Source organism: Linepithema humile, chromosome 4 (assembly GCF_040581485.1).
Source record: "Linepithema humile isolate Giens D197 chromosome 4, Lhum_UNIL_v1.0, whole genome shotgun sequence".
NCBI classification, from domain to species: Eukaryota; Metazoa; Arthropoda; class Insecta; order Hymenoptera; family Formicidae; genus Linepithema; species Linepithema humile.
In genome coordinates this window covers 13,787,166-13,813,412 of record NC_090131.1, presented here as the reverse complement: position 1 = coordinate 13,813,412, position 26,247 = coordinate 13,787,166, and the positions used below count along the sequence as shown (strand labels likewise).

The window sequence follows — 26,247 nt, the reverse complement described above, 5'->3', positions numbered from 1 at the left end:
AGCAGCGTGATCCATAATCAAAGAAATTTACGAGTACAGCGAGCAGTTGAGGACATAACCTAACCGAGTCAACGTGCGGTTAATCAAGGCAGCGAGGACACAAGGGCACGAATCACGTGGACGAAAATTCACCAGGCGATTGGCAGCACTCGAGGATCATCAGGTGAGTCTCCGTCTTCCTTCCTCGTTCGCAATTCATTCTGATCCTATAACTTCCTATTGTTTTATGAGCGAAATAAACGGTCAGTATGGCAGAAGACGAAATCACATATCGTCAAGCAAAAAGCAAGAGAACACAGGCAAAGGCGGTATGTACGCGTGGAAAAACATTCGTTGACGAGCTGGGTGACAGACGAATTTCCGTCGTCGAATTACGACAGCGACAAGCAAAATTCAGAGAATCCTGGAAGGTTTTCGACAAAGCACAGTCACGGATTGAATTGTTCGAAGCCGATGAGGGTCAAGAAGCTGTGCATAATAACGAGCGACAAGTATTCGAGGACAGATACTTCGAGATCGATACTAAATTCGAAGAGCTTATCATAGCCGCTACGGCACCTGAAAATACGCTTGGACCTAATCCATTTGGGGCTCTTACGCCGCAAAATACTCAAGACAACGGTCAGCCACCAAACATAAACGTGCGTTTACCGCGAATTGATCTTCCATCTTTTGCCGGATCATATGAAGACTGGCGCCCGTTTCGTGACGTCTTCATATCCATAATACACCAGAGTACGGTACTATCGACCATTCAAAAAATGCAATATTTGAAAGCAGCACTCAAGGGTGAAGCTGCTGACGTCATTAGTTCACTAGAACTGTCAGCTGATAATTACGTTGAGGCATGGGACATGTTGAACGAGCGGTACGACAATCAGCGCGTGATAGTACAAAAACACATCAAAGCTATCTTTGATCTTCCAGTCCTTGTTAGAGAAGGTCACGCAGAACTTCGACAACTTTTGGATACGAGTTTGAAGCACCTGCGTGCTCTCAAGGTTTTAAAACGTTCAACTGATAAGTGGGACGATTTGCTTGTCCACATAGTCACCAGTAAGCTAGCTCCAGCCACAAATAAAGAATGGGAGACAAGCCTCAAGAGTGCAGACGTACCAACGTTCAAGGAGTTGATTGATTTTCTTTCGCAACGCTGTCGCGCTCTGGAAGCGATAGATCGAAAGCCACAGTTGAATGCATCATCCAACAAGCCTGAGAAAAACGCATCAAAAAAATACACAGCGGCTCACGCAGTAACGGATAAAACAGCATGCAGTTTCTGCAAGGGCGATCACCCTATTTATTGTTGTAGTAAATTTCAAGCATTATCCATTGACAAGAGGATCGCGGAAATACGGCAGCGTAAGATATGCTTGAATTGTCTAAAATCCACGGATCATCGAGCTGGGAATTGTAACGCAGGATCTTGCAAGAAGTGTCATAAAAGGCACAATACACTACTGCATTTGGAGTCAGATAAACAAGCAGAGAGCTCCGTGCCCAAGTCAACAGAGTCCAATACACATGAGCAAGCGCAAGATCAAGTAGCGCGCAGTGTAAATCACGCGACACGTGCAGCAGGACATCAGTTTTTACTTTCCACGGCAGTTGTTCATATTCAAGACATAAAGGGAAATCCGTACCCATGTCGCGCACTTTTAGATTGCGGATCACAATCTAATTTTATAACTATGGAGTTGGTGGAGAAATTAAAATTGAAGCAAGTTCCTAGTTGCGTGCCAATACATGGTGTAGGAAATTCAAATGCGGCAACGCACGGCCTCGTCAAGGTGATCATGCGATCTCGGCTCAATGGCTTCAAGGCAGAACTCAATTGCTTCGTTCTTCGCCAAATCACTCAGGAACTTCCAACTACGACCATTAAGAACGCAGACATTCACATTCCAACGGGAATCAAGTTGGCCGATCCTGAGTTCATGGAATCTGCGAAGATTGACCTGTTACTAGGCGTCGAAGTATTTTGGAATCTTATTTGCGTGGGTCAAATAAAGGCGACCGATACTCAACCCTGTTGGCAAAAGACGCAGCTGGGATGGATTGCTGCCGGCAAGTTTCTAACAAGACAGTGCTCAAATTTGACTCTTTGCAATCTCACCGCAAACGAAGAATTAAATCACGCTATGAGACGATTTTGGGAAATTGAGCAGGGCGCGCGGAATGATCAGCTGACTCTGGAAGAACGAAATTGCGAAGAACATTTCGCCAAAAACTATATCCGAAATTCAGAAGGCAGATTCATCGTAAAACTCCCGGTCAAAACTGAGGAAATGTCCCAACTTGGTCAATCCAGGGATATCGCGGTACACCGATTCAAAGGGCTCGAGAGGAGATTTAAGCGTCAACCTTCCCTGAAAGGTGATTACGTGGAATTTATGCGTGAATATGCGACATTGGGTCACATGAAAGAGCTACGAGGTGAACAGTCAACCGCAGCACTTCATTATTATATACCACATCATTGCGTCATCAAAGAAGAGAATTCTACAACTAAGTTAAGAGTGGTATTTGATGCGTCGTGCAAGACTTCATCAGGGATCTCACTCAATGACGCTCTCATGATTGGTCCTGTCTTACAGCAAGATTTAATATCGATTATTCTTAGATTTCGTACATTTAAGTACGCTCTAATAGCGGACATAGAAAAAATGTATCGCCAAGTATTAGTGGATGAAACGCAGTTGCCATTGCAACGTATAGTGTGGCGTGAAGATCCTGACGAACCGCTCAAAGAATTTGAATTGCTGACTCTTACGTACGGAACAGGTCCAGCATCCTTTCTCGCTATTAAGGCGCTCCGAACTCTCGCGACGTTAGAAAGAGAGAATTATCCGGTAGGCTCGCGAATCACGTTGCGCGACTTCTATGTTGACGACTTGATAACTGGTGCGAACTCAAGAACAGAAGCTTTACAAATTCTCAACGAAACCACCAAGCTACTTCACCAGGGCGGATTCGTGCTAAAAAAATGGGCGTCAAATGAGCGGGACTTACTTATAAATGTCTCCAACTTATCACACGCTGCTACACGAGCATTAGACAGAGAAGGAGTCTGCAGAACTCTAGGCATTCGCTGGAATCCAGTTGATGACGTGTTTCAATACAATATCACGGTACGGGAAAATCATGAACAGCGTGCCACTAAAAGAAAGGTGCTATCGTTTATCGCACGAATATTTGATCCTTTGGGACTATTGGGACCGGTTGTAGTGATAGCTAAGTTGCTTATTCAAACGCTATGGACTCTCCATTTAGACTGGGATGAATCGCTACCTGTAAATGTACACACTGAATGGAAGGCTTACTTATCACAGATCAAGCAACTGAACAATTTTTGCATTCCGCGTAATGCAATGGAAATTCATCCAATTGTGCGAATCGAGCTACATGGCTTTTGCGACGCAAGTCAAAACGCATATGGTGCGTGCTTATACATCCGCGTCACTGATCAGGACGGCATACATTATACGAACTTGTTGTGTTCAAAATCGCGCGTCGCTCCGTTGAAAACGGTGAATTTACCTAGATTGGAGCTCTGTGGCGCTCAGCTACTGTCGCAATTAGTGCATAAGACAATACAAGTTTTGGATTTGCAGCTCCATGAGATATACTACTGGACGGATTCTACGATAGTCATAGGATGGATCAAATCGCCCAGCCGCAATTTTAGCACTTTTGTCGCGAATAGAATTGGAGAAATTCAAGAGCTCACTACAATTGAAAATTGGCGTCACGTGAGGACGAAGGATAATCCGGCAGATCCTTTGTCTCGTGGGTTCAACGCAGAAGCTCTCAAGAAGTCAGAGATTTGGTGGAAAGGTCCTCCATGGTTACGTCAAGATCAATGTTGTTGGCCTAAACCAAATCAACAGGTCATAAATTTGGATGAGTTACCAGAACGCCGCAGAATGATAATCACTAATACTACGGCGAGGGACGACTTTGACGTATATGAAACTTTCTCTTCATATGCTCGACTCGTTAGAGCCATTGCGATTTGTTTCAGATTCGTTCACAATTCTCGATCTGACCCGCAGCAAAGAAGATTTGGTGCAGTCACTGCACAAGAATTCGAAGCCGCTAGAAAAAGGATTGTTAAGCAAGTTCAGCAAGTAGCTTTTCAAGATATAGTCAAGGATATCAAAGGGAAGGAAACGAACACGAAAAACCACCGTTTGCTTAATCTAAACCCGTTCATAGATTCCGAAGGACTACTCAGAGTAGGCGGTCGATTAAAAAGGTCAGATCTATCATACGACAGTAAACATCAGCTTATCCTACCTACTCGTCATCGTTTCACTCAACTTGTCATTGAGCACGAGCACAAGAGGACTCTTCACTCAGGCTCGCAGTGCACTTTAGCAGCCGTGAGATTACAATATTGGCCCGTAGGAGCTCGAAGCATGGTGCGCAAGATAGTCAATAAATGCGTCATTTGCTTCAAGGCCAAACCGCGTGTCTCCAAACAAATTATGGCCGACCTTCCTTCCACTCGCGTTAATAAATCTAGACCGTTCAGCAATGTTGGCATCGATTATTGCGGCCCAATCTTGCTACGCGAGGGCAAGCGTCGCAACGCTAAAAGCTCAAAGGCTTGGATTGCCATATTTGTTTGTTTCGCTACGAAGGCTATACACATTGAGCTGGTAACGGATTTAACATCGGAAGCATTCTTAAGCGCTCTAAAACGATTTATCGGGCGAAGAGGAAGGCCCTCCAATATATTCTCCGACAACGGAACCAACTTCGTGGGCGCAAATCGAGCGCTAGAAGAATTACGAGATCTATTCAATCAAGAGGAGTTTCGTCACCGCGTCACAAATGAGGCAGCCAGTGATGCCATCACGTGGCATTTTATTCCTCCGCGCGCGCCACACTTTGGTGGCCTGTGGGAGGCCGCTGTGCGATCTACTAAGCATCATTTCTATCGAGTCGCATCGGACGGCTCATTAACATTTGAAGAAGCTGCCACGTTACTAATTCAGATCGAAGCGATATTAAATTCACGACCTATAACCCCGTTATCCTCCGATCCTGACGATAGTTCTTATTTAACTCCTGGACACTTCCTAATCGGAGACTCACTCATTGCATATCCGGAACCAGATTTACAGCATTTACCGAATAATCGTCTATCTAGATGGCAGTACATAGAGAAAATTCGACAGCAGTTCTGGAAACGATGGTCAGTGGAATACCTCCACCAGATGCAACAACGTAACAAGTGGAAACGAGACGAGGGACCTCCAATCCAAGTCGGACAGCTGGTTGTGGTCAAAGAAGACGGTTTACCACCACAATCTTGGCTAGTAGGCCGCATCATGGAGGTGCACCCCGGGGCTGACAACGTCGTCCGAGCTGCTAGTGTTAAAACCACGCGAGGAACTTTTAAAAGGCCAGCTTCAAAGCTGTGCGTGTTGCCTTTAGAGACATAAGAACTCGTCATATTGGATGCGAGATTGAACATTTTTGCTTTATTAATTCGTAATTTTAGTCATCTTAGATTGATAAGTTAAACTCATCAAGGCGCGCGGTATGTACAGTCCGATTGTCTGTAGTAACTATGTTTCTTTATTTATTTGAATTACCGCCACGCCACGGCGTTCAAAAATACATATTAGTTAGCCGCATATTTTAGTTTCATCGTCAGCCGTCGCGGCGCTGTATTAATCATTTTACGTTCCTTCGTGTGTATGTAACGACCAGACGCATGGTACAAGAAACCACGTGTAAACGCAATAAAATGTTGTAACAAACACATCGAGTAATTATTAAAAGGATTATTTACGAGAACCAGTAAAAATAAAAGAGAAAACGCGTGCCGAGCACCCGGCTAAACGAGAGCCGCATAACAACTATATGGAAATAATATATGCATGCTTAATATTGACAATTTTATAGATATTGAAGATATAAATGATAGATTCGATAAATTAATTGTAATATTATCTGAACCCAAAGTTATAATAGATGAATTAAATAGCGTCAATGGAGTATATTCAATAAAATATAACGCGTTTCTAAATGAAATCTTTTTCGAAAGTAGGACTGAGAAAGGTGGAAAAAAATCAGAAAATATTAAGAAATCAAAAATCAACAGGAGAAACTTTGGTAAGTATAGTTTCTCGAATATAATAGATAACAACAAACAATATCTGATAATGTCTAACCTAACAAATACATTTTATATAGATATAGACAAGAATAAAATATCAATAAAAAACATACAATCTATGTTGGCTACACTAGCATTATACTCTTTTCTAAAAGATAAAAATGAATACGGATGGAGAATATTCAATTATCTTATATCATTGCTTAAATTTAAAATTGAAGACAACTTCAGCGACTATCAAGAATTATCAAGATACAGAACAGATGGCAATCAAAAGCATATAAAATTGAACATAGAAAACAATACTTTTAACGACTTTACCACAGATAAAAATCAAATAACATCAAATTATTTAGATAAATCAGTCTTTATAGCTACATATGGAAATAATGGAGGATTTTAAATCGCTCTTTTATTATAAATAAATGAATAATGAAAAATATATATTTAGAATTTCTCGAGATGACATTTGTAACTGTAAAGATGAAAATACATTGGATAATTTTATATCAAAAATAAAAGAGAATGAAGAAAATAATATAGATAATTCATTTAATCATTACCACATGTACGATCAATGTCAAAACAGATGTGATGTATGCAGAAAGATCTATATGCTCGTCAATAATATGGAGGTTTCTAATGAAGATTATGAAAAGGGAGGTAAGAAAAAACAAAAAAGAAAGCCTGAAAAAGAAATTGACTTCTTAGAGAAACCAAGTTATTTTAACATTCAAAATATAGACACTTCCAAGATAGAACGATTGGGGAAGAAGGCTATATATGATTTAATCAATCAGAATATTTTATTATCCGTAAACACCTTATCTAAAGATATCATAGAAACTATTTTAAGAAATTACAGTACTGATATAAATAATTTTGAATATGACGCGTTGGTAAAATATATAGAGGACAACACTCCTTATGTCTTGAAACAACAGATATTAAAAACACATCCATATTTTTCTCTTTCGAATCTTAACAAAATTGTTTTGGATAAACAAATGGAACTCTTGGAAGTGATATATAAATCACATTCGTATCAAACATGTAATTTTAACAGCAGAATAGTCTCAAAACAGTATAAAAATCTATCTAGTTTAGATAGTGGATTTATAAGAGATGTAGTTTTGTTCGGAAATAATAACGATTTTATAGAGCCTGTTATATTTTGTTTATTTGCAAATAAATTAACATTTTTGGACGATTTAATAAACAACGTTGATCCTCTTACTGTACTGACAGACATGATAGTTAACAAGAAAATAACTGAAGAGAATAAATTTATAATGTTTTTGAAAGCGTCTGATCCTACAGATTTTATAACAGGAGATACTAAGATAATTAACGGAGAAGTAAGATTAAAACACGAATTATATAGATTAATATATCACAATATGTTAAAGATGATTGTTTTAAACTTGAGACAAGGTAAGTGGTACAGTCAACTGTCAGGAGAGTTATCAAAGATAACAAACAAAATAGGATTCAGATCTTACAAAACCGAAGAAGAAAAAATATTATCAACAGTCCTATCGTGTGTTCCATTTAAGCCTATACTTGTAACAAAAACAACAGACCCTATATCGTCTGTACCTGAATCCGTTGAATTTGTAGAGTTTGATATCATGAGAAATAGATTAGGTAGTATTAAAGAATCTTTGAAGTTAGATAGTTCTGTATTTAATAATATAAGTTACGACTCTTTTACTAAAAGATTGTGTATAGTTAGAAAATCTATTGTAAAGGAGGAAAAAAATTGTGCGTATCTTGGAGAAATTGGTAATTTAGATCCATTTTTAGGTAATAAACTGTCATTTGATATGTTTAGAAATATAAATAATAATTCTGTTCTATTTGCAAATGGTGTCTTCTTTATTAGTATTCCTAGAATTCACAAAAAATCTTTATCAAGATTTTATAATTCTGGTGCAAAAAACATTGTACTAGACGATCCTATAGATATACCTGATGATCTAACAATCGGAGGCGAAGTATTCTCTCTAATAGGAGCTGTATGTTGTAAAACACTAGAAAATTCAGGAATATACGAAATGTGTTCATCGAAAGAATATATCGGACGATATTCATATAACAAAATTGATGACGATACGTGGATAAAGTATGACCCGTTTGCAATGTCAGTTCCGTATATGAAAAATAAGATCATAGAAGATTCTTTGAGAAAATTGTTTAGAGAACAAAATGTAGAAATAGAAAATTTCGTAATAGATAATGATACTCCTTATGCTATAAAAGAGAAAATTAAAAATATTTCTAACGACAAATTTTCAATAAAAGATTTTCTATATAATGGTGGTCATGTTAAAGACGATATTTTTCTAGATACGCAACATTATTGGTATACAACAATGCTGGATTTGAGAATATTATTTGTGACGTATATTAGTTACATATTTAATTTTTGTTTAATTTCATTCATTATCTTCTTTGTAACTTTTGTTTTCCAAAAATTATTTTAAAAACAGAAATAATACATTTAAATTGAAAGATGGATTCGTCAAATAATAAATTAAAAATCTTATACTGCGAACTTTATTTCGACGAAACATACGTGTATAATTTGAAGGAAAAATATGATAAGTTAAGTAAAAATGACAAAGAAATTATACAAAAATGTTTGAAAAAAAATTGAAATATAAAGTAAATGAATTATTAAATTGTAAAAATCTTTATGTTGTAGACTATATATCTAATATAAAATATGAAAGTATAGTAAAAAACATAAACAGTTTTAAAACTATTATAGATTTATATAATAAATACTACAATGATAAAGAATATGTTAAATGTATTATACTATATATGAAATTTAAAAATAATAGATTGTTCTATACATTAAAACTGGAAGAATCATATTACCATTTATTTTGTATTTCATGTAATAGTATATGTAAAAAAATAAAGGTAAATTCAGATTTGAAAGTTGTTATATGTAATATATTTTGTATACATCTCTCAAAATATAAATACTATTGTAAGTGCAACTATTAACACAATGAATTATCACAGATATATATATGATAGAATAAATTTTGATAAGGATTTAATACTTAAAATTAAATTAAATTATGATAATCTAGATACATCAAAGAAAAAAAAATTACAGAAATACATATTTACAAACAATAAATCAAAATTATCAAATATCATTAATTGTAATAATATATATATAATTCAATATATATCATTATATAATTTGGAATATATAAAAAGAAATTTAGATGATTACGAATATAGTATAAATTGCTACAATACACTATTATCTTTTAATAATTACAGAGAGTGTTTTAAATACAAGGAAATTGTTAATAATAGATTATTTTATTTGGCTGATATTTATAAGACTAAAGGGATTAAGATATGCTTAGTGTGTAATGAAAAAATTAATAAAATACAAATAAATACATTATTGTGATATTATTATGTTCAAACTTATGTGTATTGGTATAGATCAGTGCTCGGAATTAGTCTGAACATTTCAGCCGATTTCCGTGGTATACGCCTCCTTTCCTCTCCTTACCGCGCGCGCCGCAGCCGCTAGGGCCAGTGCCGCCGAGCGTTAGGAGCGGCACTATCTGATTAGGTTCTATGAGTAGGTTCTTCTCCCTATTTATTAAAATTTAAAAAAATTTATTAAAATTTATTAAAAATAAATTTTTTTTAAATTTATTAAGTGGAAATATTTCAATAGATTTCTATGTCACCCATGAGGTACTAATACTGACACGTTTTTCAAAAAGTGGTTTTTATCTACATTATTGCATCAATTGTTCATTCTCATAAAAAGCTAAGAAAATCTAATTAAGAAAATCTCTTTTACATATATATTTTTTTTTAAATTAAGAATTTATTTTTATCTTTAGTGGAATAGGTCTACGGGGGAAACCATTTAAAAAAAAACGCGTCAGCATTAGTATCTCATGGGTGACGTGGAAATCTATTGAAATATTTCCACTTAATAAATTTAAAAATAAAAAATTTATTTTTAATAAATTTTAATACATTTTTAAAAATTTTAATAAATAGGGAAAAGAACCCACTCATAATCAGATAGTGTCGCTCCTAACGCTCGGCGGCGCTGGCCCTAGCGGCTGCGGCGCGCGCGGTAAGGAGAGGAAAGGAGGCGTATACCACGGAAATCGGCTGAAATGTTCAGACTAATTCCGAGCACTGGTATAGATAGATATACTTATTCTTGCAAATGTTCTAATTTACATTTTTATAATATATAACTATATTTTTATAATATATGACTATTATATATGACTATTTTTATAATATATAACTATATTTTTATAATATATGACTATTATTATATGACTATTTTTTATAATATATAACCATTATATATATACTATTTTTATAACATATAACTATATTTAACTATATTTTTATAATATATAACTTTTTTTTGAAAAAATATAAAGAAAATTATATAAACACTACAATTAGACATGAACAAGATTACGAAAAAAATTTTTGATAAAATTAAGGAAATAAGCATACATGAAATAGAGAAATATGTTGATAAGTTGAACGAGTTATATCTCATAAAAAGGGAAAAAGTCCAATAGATGATGAGTTATACGATATGATAGTTGAATACTTAAATAATTGTAAAAGTCATAGTTCTGTATTGAAAAATATTGGAGAAAAAAGAGGAAAGGAATTCAAAAAACTTCCAATATATCTTGGGAGTGAAGATAAAATATATGAACACGACAATAAACTAAGTAAATGGCTAAAAAACAATAACATTTCAGAAGAAGATGATGTTGTACTGTCTGCAAAAGCAGATGGGATATGTATATTAATATACAATTCTAATATATATACAAGAGGAGATGGCAATTATGGCAGATTAAAGAACGAAATAAAAGATTTTTTGAATTTCGAAGTTACGAAGGAAATAAAAGTTAGAGGAGAACTTATTATCAAAAAATCAGATCTTGATGAAATTAATAAAAAATACAACTTTAAAAATGTTAGAAATTTGGTTTGTGGACAAATAAATCGGAAGACTATAGACGAAGATATAGGAAAAAATCTATTTTTCTTGGGTTATGATGTAATAGATGATAATATTACACAACTAGAAAAGTTCGATATATTAAAAAATGTATATAAAATTGGTACCGTAAAATATGTGGTTGTGAAGGCTAAACATCTTAATTACGATTATTTAAAAAAAATATTAAGTGATTGGAAATATAATCTTGACTATTATATTGATGGTATAGTTATAAGAGACAATAAAGTACATAATATTTCATCGTCAAACAAATATTCGTGGTCTATCTCATTTAAACATAATTTTAATACGTACAAAGCTAATGTAGATCATATATCGTGGCAAATATCTAAAAGTGGTAGATTGATACCTGTTGCCATATTATATCCTCACGTTGAAATAGATAATACTATTGTGAAAAGAGTAACATGTAACAACGCTAAATATGTGATTGACAACAAAATTGGTAATAGATCTATTATAAAAATAACAAAATCTGGAGATATAATTTTAAATATAAAAAGTATAATCAAAGAAGGAGATTTGAAATTACCTGAATATGATTATTACTCGAAAGGAGTTCACATATACATAAAGGATTCTGACGATACTATAAATGTCAAAAAAATACTATATTTCTTAAAATATTTTAAGTACGAAGATATAGGAATGAAAACTTTGGAAAAAATAAATTCTGAGCATAAATTGACAGATGTTTTTAGTTTTTTAAGATTGAAAGAAAAAGATTTATCTTTCTTAGGAAAGAAAACGTCATTGAATATATATAATATTATTGATGACTTGAAAGACAAGAAGTTGTTTATAGTCGACTTACTATCGGCTATCAGTATATTTGATAATATATCGCGCAGAAGGTTATTTGAGATTTATAAAAATTTTCCTGATATACATACATATAACAAACATACTATATACAATAAACTAATATCTTTAAAAGGATTTAAGGAGAAAATAACAAATAAGTTTATTGTCGGAATAGGAAAGTTCATCAACGATAGAGACAAATATAATAAGAACTTTAACATCTATTATAAAATCAGTGATAATGATAATATAGTATTGTATGTGTCTCTATCTGGTTTTAGAGATATGACATATATACAAGATAAAATAAAAAACTATAATATTATAATAACGACAGTCAATAAATCTGATGTCTTAATTATTAAAGAAAGAACTCCTAAGAAATCATCAAAAATAATAGAAGCTGAAAAAAAAAATAAACGTATTCTTACAATAGAGGAATTTATTACAGAATTTTCTACATAAATTAGTTTTATATTAAAAAATATCGGTTTATTTTTATTACTTATAAATGGCAGATTTTGATACACTACTAAATGGACAAACTAGTATATACGATACTTTATATTTATTCACTATTTTTATACTTCCATTTTTAGGATACATATCTTCTATCATATACAGCCCAGAGTCTGGGAGAAAATGGTACAAAAGTAATAAGTTTGTTCTTTTGGATTTATCCAATAGTAGTTATGGATTATTTTTTACATTATTCATATATTTATTCGCTGGAATGGAAATCATATATATAGCCAATCATTACCTAGGAAACGATAACTTAAAACTTCCTCAAGGAAAACATTTTACAAGAATTAACGATCCTCTTTTCAATATTAGTAAATTTTGGGACAGTATAATATTAAGCTTGCTTCCAGTAGGATTTTTATTGATATGGATATCCCAACCTCTAATGTTACAATTTAATTCATTAACAATACCAGGATCTCTTTCTATAATATCAACAATTCTATTCCTATTATTTTCAATATATATGATTAAAATACATTGGATTATAATGATTTTATTCCTTCCGTTGTGTATATGGTGTATATATATGTCTGCATTCTACTTTCTCACTCAAGACGAAACATGTAAAGCTAATCAAGATTCTAAAAATGAAGATGAAAAAAAAAATAAAGATGATAATAAGACAAAAGACGAATCTAACGACGAGTTAAGACAACCATAATTATTCTTTTTCTATAGGAGTTCCATCTATTGTTGCTTTCGAAACTGGAGTATAAAAGTTTACTGTTATATTTTTATCTAATTGATTTTTATCTAACTCATACAATTCTGATAAAGGAGTGATTCCAGTACCTATACTTTTTAAAGCATCTATTAAATTCAATGTATATAATATATCTATGTCTTTCTCAGTAAAATTAAATGAATTCTCGAAATTTTGATTATTATTTGAGTTGTTTTTTACAGGCGATGAATTATTTATATTATCTTTATAATTTTCAAGATTGTTAACAATATCGTTAGCAGACATATTATATTTATCATTAAATATCTTCTGTATATTTTCAGACGCTTTGTTTCCAAATACCACGTTTAGAATATTGTTTCCACTTTTAGTTACAAATTTTTCTTTATCAACATTATAAGGTTCTAATTTAGGAATTTTTATCTCTCCTAAAGAAACATTGATAGCACCGCATAATTCTGGGTCTTGAAGTAATTCTTCTTTTAAAATTGTTTTATTCTTTATCTTATTAATAATATCGTGAATACTTTTACTTCCTCCTTGAAATTCGTCAGTTATACTATTTGATATGCGTATGAAGATATTTTTGAAATCGTTTCTGTATCTTACATCATTTCTTGATATAAGCTCGTATAACTTATTTAAATTATCTACAGTCGTTCTCTCAACTATCATTCTACTTCCTCCTTTTTCAAGTGTTTTAGACATAAAATACAAACTTAATAATTTTTTTAATACTTCTGTAATTATAAGATATTCTATCCCGTAATACATATCTATGTAACATCCTAAAGAGTCATTTATCTTTCTTGAATCAAATTTTACAAATAATTTATTAATTTCAATTTCTCCTTCTATAGTTTTTATTATGAAAAATCTTAATATATTTTGAATAATATTAGATAGTAAAACCTTAACACAATTCAATTTAATATCTGATATATCACTAAAACTTAAAATTTTTTCAGATAATAATACATCTCTTATGTTTTTATTTTTTATTTCTTGTGGAATAATATTATGATACAATAGTATTTTTATTCTTTTAGATATTTCGATAGGATTAAACTTTCCATTATAATTTATTTCATTAACTATAAAGTTACTTAATTTCTTGTTGTCATCTGATTTTTTATGATATTTTTTTGAAAAGCTTCCAAGTATACTTTTTAACGAGCTATTTTTTATATCTTTTTTGTTATTAATAATATCACTATATATTTCTAATATTTCCTTGTTTATATTATTTAAAAAAATACCCTCCATTTATTTATAATATTTGTTTAAAATTAGAATTGATTAATAAATGGAAACATATAAGTGCCATAAATGTTTATCATACTCGTGTATTAATGTCAATAATGGTTATCTCTGTAAAGAATGTAATGTTCTGTTTTCAAGTACAACTAAAAAATCTAGCAAAAGTAAAACTTTCAACAATAAAAAAATCCATTTTAACAATGTTATGAAAGATATTTCAAAACAATATAATATTGAAGATATTATGGAGATAATATATGATTCTATAAAAGAAAACAATATAGAAAAAAAATTTATAAATCAATCATTGATATGTAGTATATTAAAGAAAAATTCCAACAAGTTAAAAGATTACAAGATGGTATATAATATTTTAAATAAGTTAGAAAATAACGAGAAGAAAATATATATACCAACTGATATGAAAAACAATATAGAGATATTATTTTTGTCTTTTATTAATTTCCTATATTCAAAAAATAAGCTTGATTCGATAAGCTATAACCTAATATTAAGTAATATATTTAAGCTTTATGGGTTAAATAATACTTTAAAGCCAACTGTAAAAGACGAAAAAGAAGATTTGTGGAATATGTTTATTTATACTATAACTAATAATTATTTTAATAACGTAATTGAGGTAGACAAAATAAAATATACCAATTATAAACCAAAAATGATAACCAACTCTTTATATAAAATTGAAAATAGCACAGACTATCAGTAATTTTTACCTTTTTGTCAATATTGTTATTTTTATTTTATTATCTGACGTTATACAATCCAACCCTCCATATATATACGTGTCAGAAACATTTTTTATTATGTTGATAATTTCACTGCTGTCTTCAAAAAATATTATTGGTGGTATGTAAATATTAATTTGTTCATCTATATATATATATCGTTCTAACAATTTTAAATACGAGCCTTTACAAATCACCGAACAAAAACTTATAAATAGATTATCACATTTTAGAATATTATGATTGTTTTCTATTTCACTATTGCATGATAAACACCTTTTATTATTATATATCAATACTATTTTAATTAATTTATCATATAAAATATTAAAATCTTTAAATGCTTTTAAGTGAAAATAATAATTATTATTATTTTCATAGAAATATCCTTTGAATTTAGAAAAATCTTTTGTGTCATCTATAAGTCTGAAGATATCATCTTTATTTTCTATAATATTTATGGGAACCAAATTTATATCTACTTTATCTACATAATTAAACATAGTCCATATATTTCCAAAAAACACTTCACTGCACATTATAGAGCAGAAAAATCCATACCTTTTTCTATCCCAAATATATTTCTCTATTTTCCTGTTACAGTACCAGCATATATCTTTATTGTAGTTAAAATTTAACTGAGAATTATATACTTCATCAAATTCACTTTTTTTTTTAATATTAATATAACTAAACACAGCTTCTTTTATTTAGTTTTTAGTAAAGTCTATTCTGAATATATTTTTATTCATCTTAAATGAGTTTGTTTTATTTTCCGGGAATTTTTAATATCAGTTTTCCTAATTTAAATAATATTATAAAAAAAAGAGTGAATTAGATACTTATAACCTTAAAAATATTATTTCTATTAATAATGTAAAACATTTAATTTTAAATGCTTTAGATGAAGAAGATAATAGTATATATAAAGAAATATATATACAATACTTAGAGTTTTATAAAAAAATAAATAATATTATACAAGATATATTTACAAAAAAAGAAATGCAAGATATATTAAAACTGGAAAATGAATATTATAATTTCATAACAGAAATAAGGAAAAAAGGTATTGATAAAAAATTAGAAGACATATCTAATTTTTTAAAAGATGTTTATTTTAAAAAACATTTTAAGTATATTAAAAAATATATTAATAACGAAATAACACTGGATGATTTTACGAAAGAATTGCAAAAGCCTATTATTTCAAGTAATGTAATATTAAATAGTATAAGGAATATAGACAATACCAATATTATGAATAAATTGTTAAAATACGAGAAAAAAATCTATTATTTTGAAACGATAAGTACTATTAGTTATTTCTTTGTACTCGGTGATTATTGCAGAAAGAATAATATGACAATAAACAATTCATTTAAGTCAGTATATAACAGTTTTATATTAGATAATTTTGATAACTTTAATTTACGATATTATTATATTTTAAAAATCTATTTTAGTTTGAATGAAAATTCCAACCATATAGATAATATTGAAAAAGATATAAAAGAATATGAGAAATTAATTGATAACAGTATAATATCGAACTTGAAGGATAAAAATTACGAGTACTCTTCGATATATAAAGATAATATGCTTGTAGATTTATATGAAACAAATGAAAAACTAAAGGAAATGATTACCAAATATGATTTATATCCAGAAGAAATAAAGAAACTCAAGAATGACATCGAAATATATTTCGAATCAGAAAAGTCAAAATACAATAGTTTCTTATCATCAATTAGTTCGATAGAAGATATAAAACATATATCTGATCATATTAAAAAGATTAATGAAGATAAAAAAAATTATCAGATAAAGTTGATATTCAATTTACAAACATAGAGAAAAAGTTAAATGAATTAGAAAGTAAATATGATAGTGAGAAACCAAGATTGGAACAATACATCATTGATATTGTAAGTGAAATAAATACAAGAAATGATTCTTATTTTGATAAAATATACAAAATTATAGAAGAGTTAAAAGACAGAGTAAATAAATCTGAAAACGAGTTATCTATTATGAAAAATAACATTTCAAACGTTAGTGAGAAAAATTTTAATTTATTAAAGGATATAAATACAGGTGCGAAGGAAATACAACGGATAATTGATAAAGACAAAGATAATAGTAAAAAAATAAAAATATTGGAAAAAAATATTGAAGAATGTTGTAAAACTAACAAATCTCTAGAAAAATTTATAGAAGAGACTTCAGATCATCATAAAAGAATAGATGAAAGACTGAAACTAATAGAAAATTTTATCAGAGTCAGATTTGGAGAGTGCAGTGATGAAAGTGATTGTAAAGGAGGAACGAAACATATTGATTATAAGAAGAAGTATAAAAAGTTTTATGGTAAAGATAAACTAATAACTGATGTAATAGATAAATATTATTTTATCAATGAATACAACAATAGAAAGAATTTATTTAACACCAAGTATTTTAATAACTGTAACTTTGAAAATTATCTGAACGTAAAGAAGTATTCATATATTAAAAATATAAATAACGAAATAGAAGAGGAAAAGAGGAAAAGATTTTTTGACAAAATATCAGATTGTGAAATTCTCGACCATTATGATGAAATAGTAGATAATGATGGTATAAAGAAAATGTCAATTTACGGAATAAAAATAAATACTATAAAATATGGAAATTATAGTTTTTATAAATATTGTTTAGAATTACCATTCGATGATGAAAAGTTTGATATCGTGAATATAGTATACTCAGAAAATATAAAACCTTTAGATATAGAATTATCTTACAAATATATTGATACAATAACTAGGAAGAGAATTTTCATCAGAGAAACTTTGCTGGTCAAAATATATAATAAATTTTTGATAAGATTGAATGAACATATTGAATATATTAAACAATTGAAGTGTAAATTACTTATTTTATATAATTCTGATGATATCGATGAAATAATAGTTTGTTCAAATGATAGAAAAAAAAAATCGTACATTATATAAGATGTATAAAGAAATCATTAACTTATCCAGTAAAATAATATCTTCAAGTAATCTTAAGGACAAGAGTTTTTTTTTTCAATGTATACAACTATTGCCTAAAATTTATTAAAGTAGACAATGACTGTGTAATCACTGACAAGAATAAGTATTTTAACTTTATATTCCTAAAGAGTAAAGAGAAAACAATAACAAATAATATTTCTAATATAATAGGAGGATCATACTCCATTTATGTTTTTAACGAAGAACTTCCATCAAACGAAAATGAGATAGATTTTGTAAATATGACAACTTTAGATATTCCTGAATATTCTGATTATATAGAAAAAATTAAAGATATTAACTTCTACTTTCTTTATAGAAAGGATTTCAAACTTTTAAAAAATTACTTTTTGTACAAAAATGAATATTATTTATATAAAAATAGTATGTACAATATAAAAAAGGAAATGATAGAATTACATAATAAAATTTATAAAATACTACTAGATACTAAAACGAGCAATATAAGTGACTTTATTTCATTAAAGAATAAGTGTATTGAACTTTCAAAAAAAGGAAATTAATAAATAAGAAATTTTATCAATTAAAGGACGAAAAAAATAAAAAAGATAGATATATATTTTTAAAATACATAAATAAAGAATATAATAGCAAAAATTATTACATAGAACTTTCAGGACAATTTAATGAACTTATTGAGAAGTTATATCTGTAATATATTCCAAATATTTTGATTTGTCTCTAAAATATTCGTTAAAATTAACCTCATACATATTTATATAGTATCTATACCTATATATAAAATCTTTATCTATTCTATAGTATAACGAAACATACTTCCAAGGAATTATGTCCTTAAAATTATATATGAACGAGTTTGATATGTTTTGGTATTTTAATACTATTCTCCAGTCTACATAATCTATATTATCTACAATAAAGTCTTCAGGCATTTTATGATATTGTAAAATATCATTAAGTATAAATACATTGGAATGTTTTCTTAAAAAATTAACAGAAAGTTTTTGATTACGTATAATTTCGTAAATATACAACTTATCAATATTATTTTCTATAAAGTCTTCGCTTAAAGAGTATTCTCTACTGAGGAACATATAATCTATAGCATAATCACTGTTTTCTATATCACATAATTCTAATTTCTTATTTAGGAACAATAACTTAAATATAGTGTGATGATACTTACGCACAGAATTGTCGTTTAAAATTTCTTTAGTTATGTTATTTCTTTTGATAAGCATATCTATATCTAGATAGTCAATACTTTTTATAATATTCTCATATGGCACTGTATAATCTAATTGACTAGTAAAATTATTATATATATGACAATCTAAATTAAAATATAAGTAGTCAAAATATATATATTTATTAAATCTTAATAGGAACGATTTATCAATATTTTTATAACATTTTGACAAGTTTTTCCAGTTTATTTTATGTCTAAATTCGTATATAAAATCGTGACTTAAACTATTATCAGACGAAGATATATAATTCCAATTAACTTTTCTTTTAAATTTTCTTATAAAGTTTTCTGATAAATTTTGATATTTTGATATATATTTCCAATTAACTTTATCTTTAAAACTTTCTATAAAATCTTCTGATAAAACTTGATATTTAGATATATAATTCCATTCAACTATATCGTAAAACCGTCGTATAAAATTTTCTGACAGATTTTGAAATTTACACACATCTTTAATACTTACTCTATCTATTTCGTCAATTATAATACTTTCAGGTAGTTTTTTTATTCTAGATAGTAAAGTCATATCAAATTTACTTGAATACTTTCTTAAAATACATTCGCTTATATCGAAAATTGACAATAAGTTAAAATCAATATAATCGATATAAAACTCTATGAAATTACATAAATATTTATAGTTTGTTTTAATCATAATTCTCGTTAGAGTCGTGTGTATATTATTAACATCTACTAAGTCTCTTAAATACTCATATTTATATGCGTATACATAGAGCGACACATGAGCATTTTTTATATTTTTGGAATGTGAAAATAGTTTTTGTAAGAACACTTTATTATTATCATTGCAATCATAATATTTTATGTATGAATTTATAATTGCACTCAAACATATATGACTAAGCTCCATTATTCTTATTTGATAGTTAATTATATTATTTCAAAATTTTATCTCTTAATAAAAAAGATAAAATGAAAGATATACTTATTAAAAACATTGTAGTTGATAATAAGAATAATGATATATACAGAATTCCTATAAAAGATTTACCAATTAATTGTCCTCAAATAGTAAATCTATCACAATCTTATATAAGAGGATGTAGATACCATTTCAATATAATAAATTCGAGATTGGATGGTATAGACTTTCCTTGTGTAGGTATAAAGATACCAGAGATAAAAGGCAAGGGATCAATAAGATATACGGATTATCCTGGGTTAAAACTTATAAAGTTTTTTGAAATCAATATCAATGGAAAATCTATATTAAAATTGAGTGGATTCGATATATTTAGTTCTTATTTTTCTCCAAATGTATATAAGGACGATACTATAGTAGGACACAGAGAGGATTACTGCAATTTAGATTATACAATATTTAACCAATTAGACTTATTTATACCTATATTCACGCAATTCGATAAATCTCCTCCTCATTCGATACTAAGAATTCCAAAGAACAACAGAGTAGAGTTTGTAGTTGAAATTGGTCAATTGACAGATATAATAAGTTATGATAGAGAATTTGCTAGCGAGTCACTTTCTCTGATTGAAAAAATTATTCCAGAAGTTAAACTGTTAGTCAGAGTCTACAATATTCAATCTTCATATCAAATTGAAGATAAGTATATAGAGGAAAACAACTTTTCCCATATAAGAGACGAATATTATTCTTTGAATCCTAAAGAAGAATTCTTTACAAATACATTCAAAAAAATTACTGAAATAGGATGGTTTTGTAAGACATCACAATTCAATAATATGTATTTTATATCTCATCCAGGCTATAATGCTACAGAAAAGGATTATATAATTTCTTTTAGGAATAGAATTTTTCCGGACTTAATTAGAACATCTGAGAGTTTTGAAAATTTCAAAGATGAATATCCGGGAGGTTCCGTTTTTGTTAATATTGAAAACAACACTAGTTATAAATTTGATAACCTAAATTACTGTAAAATAATTATAAGAAATGTCCCAAAAAATAATAAAATATGGTTTCATACTAATGTACTTGAATTTAATAGAGGAGGAAGATCGGACAATTATAACATTTCAAAGAAATTTAAATATATATTAGGTGATTATATTAAGGAAGAAAATAGAATAATTCCTCTAGAGATAATCGATGAATTAAATATAGAAGATGTTAGTATTCCAGTAGATTTATGGGATCACACGTATAATACAGCAGGTAAAGATCTAAGAAGTTACAAATCAAAAAAATACGATGTTTTAATATACGAGCCATATATATTTGGATTAGATTTTGTATCGAAGAACATAGGTTTTGATAAAGATACAACAGTAAAGGCTGGACCTTCAGAAAGAATAATAGAAAACAATAAATATAATTTCTATTTACCTTATTTTGGTTATAATCATTTCAGAAACTATTACTTTTTAGAAAAATATAAGTATCCGTGTATTGAAAACGCTAACTTTAATATAACAAATATTCTTCTGAATCAACCTTCGTCGTTAGACTTTAATAAGGAAAAAAATATACTCAATTGTTCTGTTGAGGTAAAATGGAAAGATTTCGACGAAAATCATCCATTGAAATTGGTTAAAAAATCTCTTAATGTTTTTATTAAGAAAGTGAAAAAACTAAGATATACTAAAGATTGTATCGAAGTGATTGAATAAATGAAAATATATAACGAAAATAAAAATCTATAATGGAGTATAACAAAGATCAACAAAAAGTTGTTGATTATATTAAATATAAACTAGATAAAGATGAAACTTTGCTTTTATTTATACACGGAATGGCTGGTACTGGCAAGTCTTTTTTAATAGAAAGAATAGAAGAATTATTCTCTAACAATCTTAAAATTATAAAGACATCTTATACTGGAGTATCTGCAAATAATATTGGAGGAAACACATTACACAAGACATTTCACATTAATGTTAAGTCAAATACTGATGAAAAAGAGAATTATTATAACTTTGTATGTAATTTAGAAAGTAAGAGTGTAGTGATAAATGAAAATACGATTAGGTACATATATACTTTACGTATCATCATTGGTACATTAGGTATGACGTTTAGATATAAGGTTCCAATCCACTCTGTCCTCGAACTCTCTGATAAAATCTTCTGATAATTTAAACATAGATATTGATTCCCAATTAACTTTGTCCTTAGGTACATTGTATAATTGGTACATTAAGGTCCATACACGTCCTTGTGTATTATATCGATATCAAGCAAATCAGATTGTTTATATTCGTAAGAATCTCTGCTTACTTTTAATTCGTTATTATCTTTTGTACTTGAAATTTTATAGCTATTATCTTTTATCAACTCTTTAAATAATAGTAACGATTTCTGTCTATTCCTCATAATTTTATTATTAATAGAGTGTATGTAAAACGGGTATATCACCTTTTTGTTTTCTACTTTTACATATTCTCCGACACCAACTAATTTTATATCTTTGTTAATGTTAGTCTTCAATGTATATATTATATTATTTAGTATCATGTAACATATACCGTTTTTAACTTTAAATTCTACTTTCTCTCCGTCTACTTTTGTTGTTATCAAAATATTAGTTTCATTTTTCTGAAGCAGATCTTTAAACGTAATGAAATTAGTCTTCAAAATATTAGGCATTCTATTTTTTAAAATTGAAATGTTAAAAATATTAGAAACCCCATAAATTAGAGAAAAACAATCTATTAGATTTTTCCTAAATAAGTCTTTATCAAAATGTTTTACATTTCCAATATACTCTAATTCTATGTACCATGAAGTATTATTAGGAATTCTAGTATAATTTGTTACAGACGGAATTATAATTATGGACAAGGACAACAACAACGAACTTGTAGATGAGAAATTCAAACTCGACAATACAATAGATGTATTAGCATGCATAAAACCAAACTTAATACTTATGTCAGATGGTATATATATAGAAATAGACTTGATAAAGTTTTCGTCTACAGGAGATGAAGTATTTAAGAGGATAAATATAAAAAACAACGAAAGTTTCTATTTTGATGAAATATTATCATTCGTTGTAATACAAAATACAAAATCGTTAAATCCTAAATTTTATGTAACTCCTTACTGTTTAATTTATGAATATTCACTTGCGTACAACAAACTTGTAATACCTAGATGCATAAAAACCAATAACTTCTTTTATCACAGTTATTATGGAAATAGTTATGAAGTTATAACTAAATCTGAAGACATCCATACTTTAAATAAAGTACCTCCAATAGAAACATTTAAAGAACTCGGAAAGAATTTCGATTTAAATAAAATTTATAACTTGGCTGTTACCTCAAATGAATATTTAAATATAGATAAAACTAAATATTTTATAGAAAATAATAGCAAAAGAATATCATTAAATTTTATAACAAATTTTATTAAAACACAAGCTATTTTAAATTCGTTTTCCCCTCAAGTTAAAAGTGTCAAGTATGATAGGAAAAATAATAATTATTTATCCATAGATATAGGAAGAGGAGGAGATATGCAAAGGTATTTTTACATAAACGCTAACTCTGTGACTGGAACAGATCCAAGTGAATTATCGCTTGACGAATGTAGATCGAGATACAATAAACACGTCAAGAAGTCAAAATCATCATTATTTAGATTATATTTGTTTAAAACATACTTCAATGACAAAGATTATATATTTACAGTTAACTCTTCGGGGATTGGAAAATATATAGGTATAGATTGGAACATGGCAATACATTACAGTTGGAAGAAAAACAAAAAAAATGAAATAGTAAAAAAAATTAGAGAATTATTGCACGACAACGGGAAAATTGTAATCACAACAATAGACGGAGAAAAAGTTAAAGACGAGATGAAGAAAAGATCAACGGAAGAATTAAATTTTATGATAGACGATGTAAATATAAAAATTGTACTATCTCAGGATTATGAAGGAAATAGTATATTTAAAGTATACATACCAACAATGACATCGGAATCACAAGACGAATACGCAATAGATATAAATGAAATGATAGATGTATTCGAATCGAACAAGTTTGTTCTTCTAGACTGCTATCATTTTGATTTAATAACTTCTTATCAGGATATATTCGATACGCTAACAGTAGTAAGAAACGAAAGAGAAGATTCTAGACATTACTTCTTTAAGAATTTATCCAATTCAAATATAAAAAAGTGTTCTGATTTGGAAGTTTTGTGTTCAATGTATGTATCACTTATATTCGAAAAGATTTAACTTTATTAATATTTTTATTTTAAATGCAATGGTCATATGACAATTTTGGAACTATTGTATTATTGAATAAAGAAGCATCCAATTTTTTAGATTTTTGTGTGAATCACGAAACATGCTCTCTTTTGTATAGAAATTACGACGAGAAAACTTTCGGGTCTGTATATTACATAGATTTTAATAAAATGATAATGTATAATAAAAGATATAGATCTAAATTTTATTTAATTAGAGATTACGTTTCTAAAAATAATCAAAACGAATTATTTTTAAAAAATAGTAACAAATTAATAAATACAGTGTTAAACAGTAATCAATTTATACCTTACTGTAATTATACACCATATTATACTGACGATTATTTTAACATACAGTATCCTGATATTGCCAGCATTGTGATATTAAAAACTTGTAATCATAAAGAATGTCATCTAAGGACTTGTCATCTAAGGACTTGTAAAACACATAATGGAGAGTTGAATGACTGGAATAACAAATGTCACAATTATTTAAATATTTCATTGATTAACAAGGAAAATTGTAAGTATATATATAATATATAATAAAACTGAAATTTAATACAGTCTAAGTATTCTAATGTAACAATATTTACTTACATTATAAATTGTAAAAATGAAAATCTTTGATATTTTATCAAGTTCATTATTTAATATAATTATACTATACATTATTGATATTTCGTTTATTTGCGTGTTAATTATAGATAAATATAAACATAATGATGTGTGTATTGCAAATATATGAACGAATCTGAAGAAAATAATAATACTATAAAATTATAACAAAATTATACTGAAAATTTTAACAAATATATTACTTTAGAAAATATTACATATTTACACAAAACTATATATCTACTGCATGATTATAATATACAACACAATATAAAACTTTTACACGACGAGATTTATCATTTTATTAATAACAACGGAAGCTTTGGAGAAAATGTAGATCAAGACGTGTTATATGAAAAAATGAATACACTTTTATCCACTCTTAAAAAAGGCATGAAAGATCGATACTCGAATGTATCGAAATCTCGAAAGTATCGAAGTTTATTGTTGCATTTTTATCTTGACGCTGATTGGTTATCTCAATGTTGTATTATATTTTGACAGTTCATATTTAAATGGTTGTTAAGGCAATATTGATTAGCAATTTATTGATTAGCAATTTATAAATGTTTCTATGATACTTGTTTACATTTTCAAAAGCTGTCAAATTGTACAGACGTATTCTCTGTTATTTTTTTAAAAAGAGTGAAAAAAGAGTGAAAAAAAGTGAAAAAAGGAGAAGGAAAGGATAAAAGGAAAAAGTAAAAAAAAGGTAAGTAATAATTTTAAAAATTCTCATACCTATAGCGCGCACCACTTCCAGTACATGCTTTCCTCTCCGTATTTATTATTTGTCATTTCAAATTAATAGCCATACAGTTTATTCTTTACTTAAATTTAAAAAAACTGCACCGCTGTGATCTATCCAATCATTATTTGCGTTTTTAAATATATTCTCCTTTTCTCTCAAGAAATTTTGTTACATGCTAAATT

The 26,247-nt window shown here is 28.6% G+C and overlaps 1 protein-coding gene across 1 annotated transcript; it reads left to right on the top strand.

Annotated features, from left to right (window-relative positions):
• The first annotated feature begins 248 nt into the window (after window positions 1-248).
• LOC136999545 (uncharacterized) lies at window positions 249-5,453 on the top strand. Its single transcript, XM_067353885.1, has one exon. It carries the CDS (start codon window positions 249-251, stop codon window positions 5,451-5,453), a length of 5,205 nt encoding a protein of 1,734 aa, XP_067209986.1.
• Window positions 5,454-26,247: the final 20,794 nt, after the last annotated feature.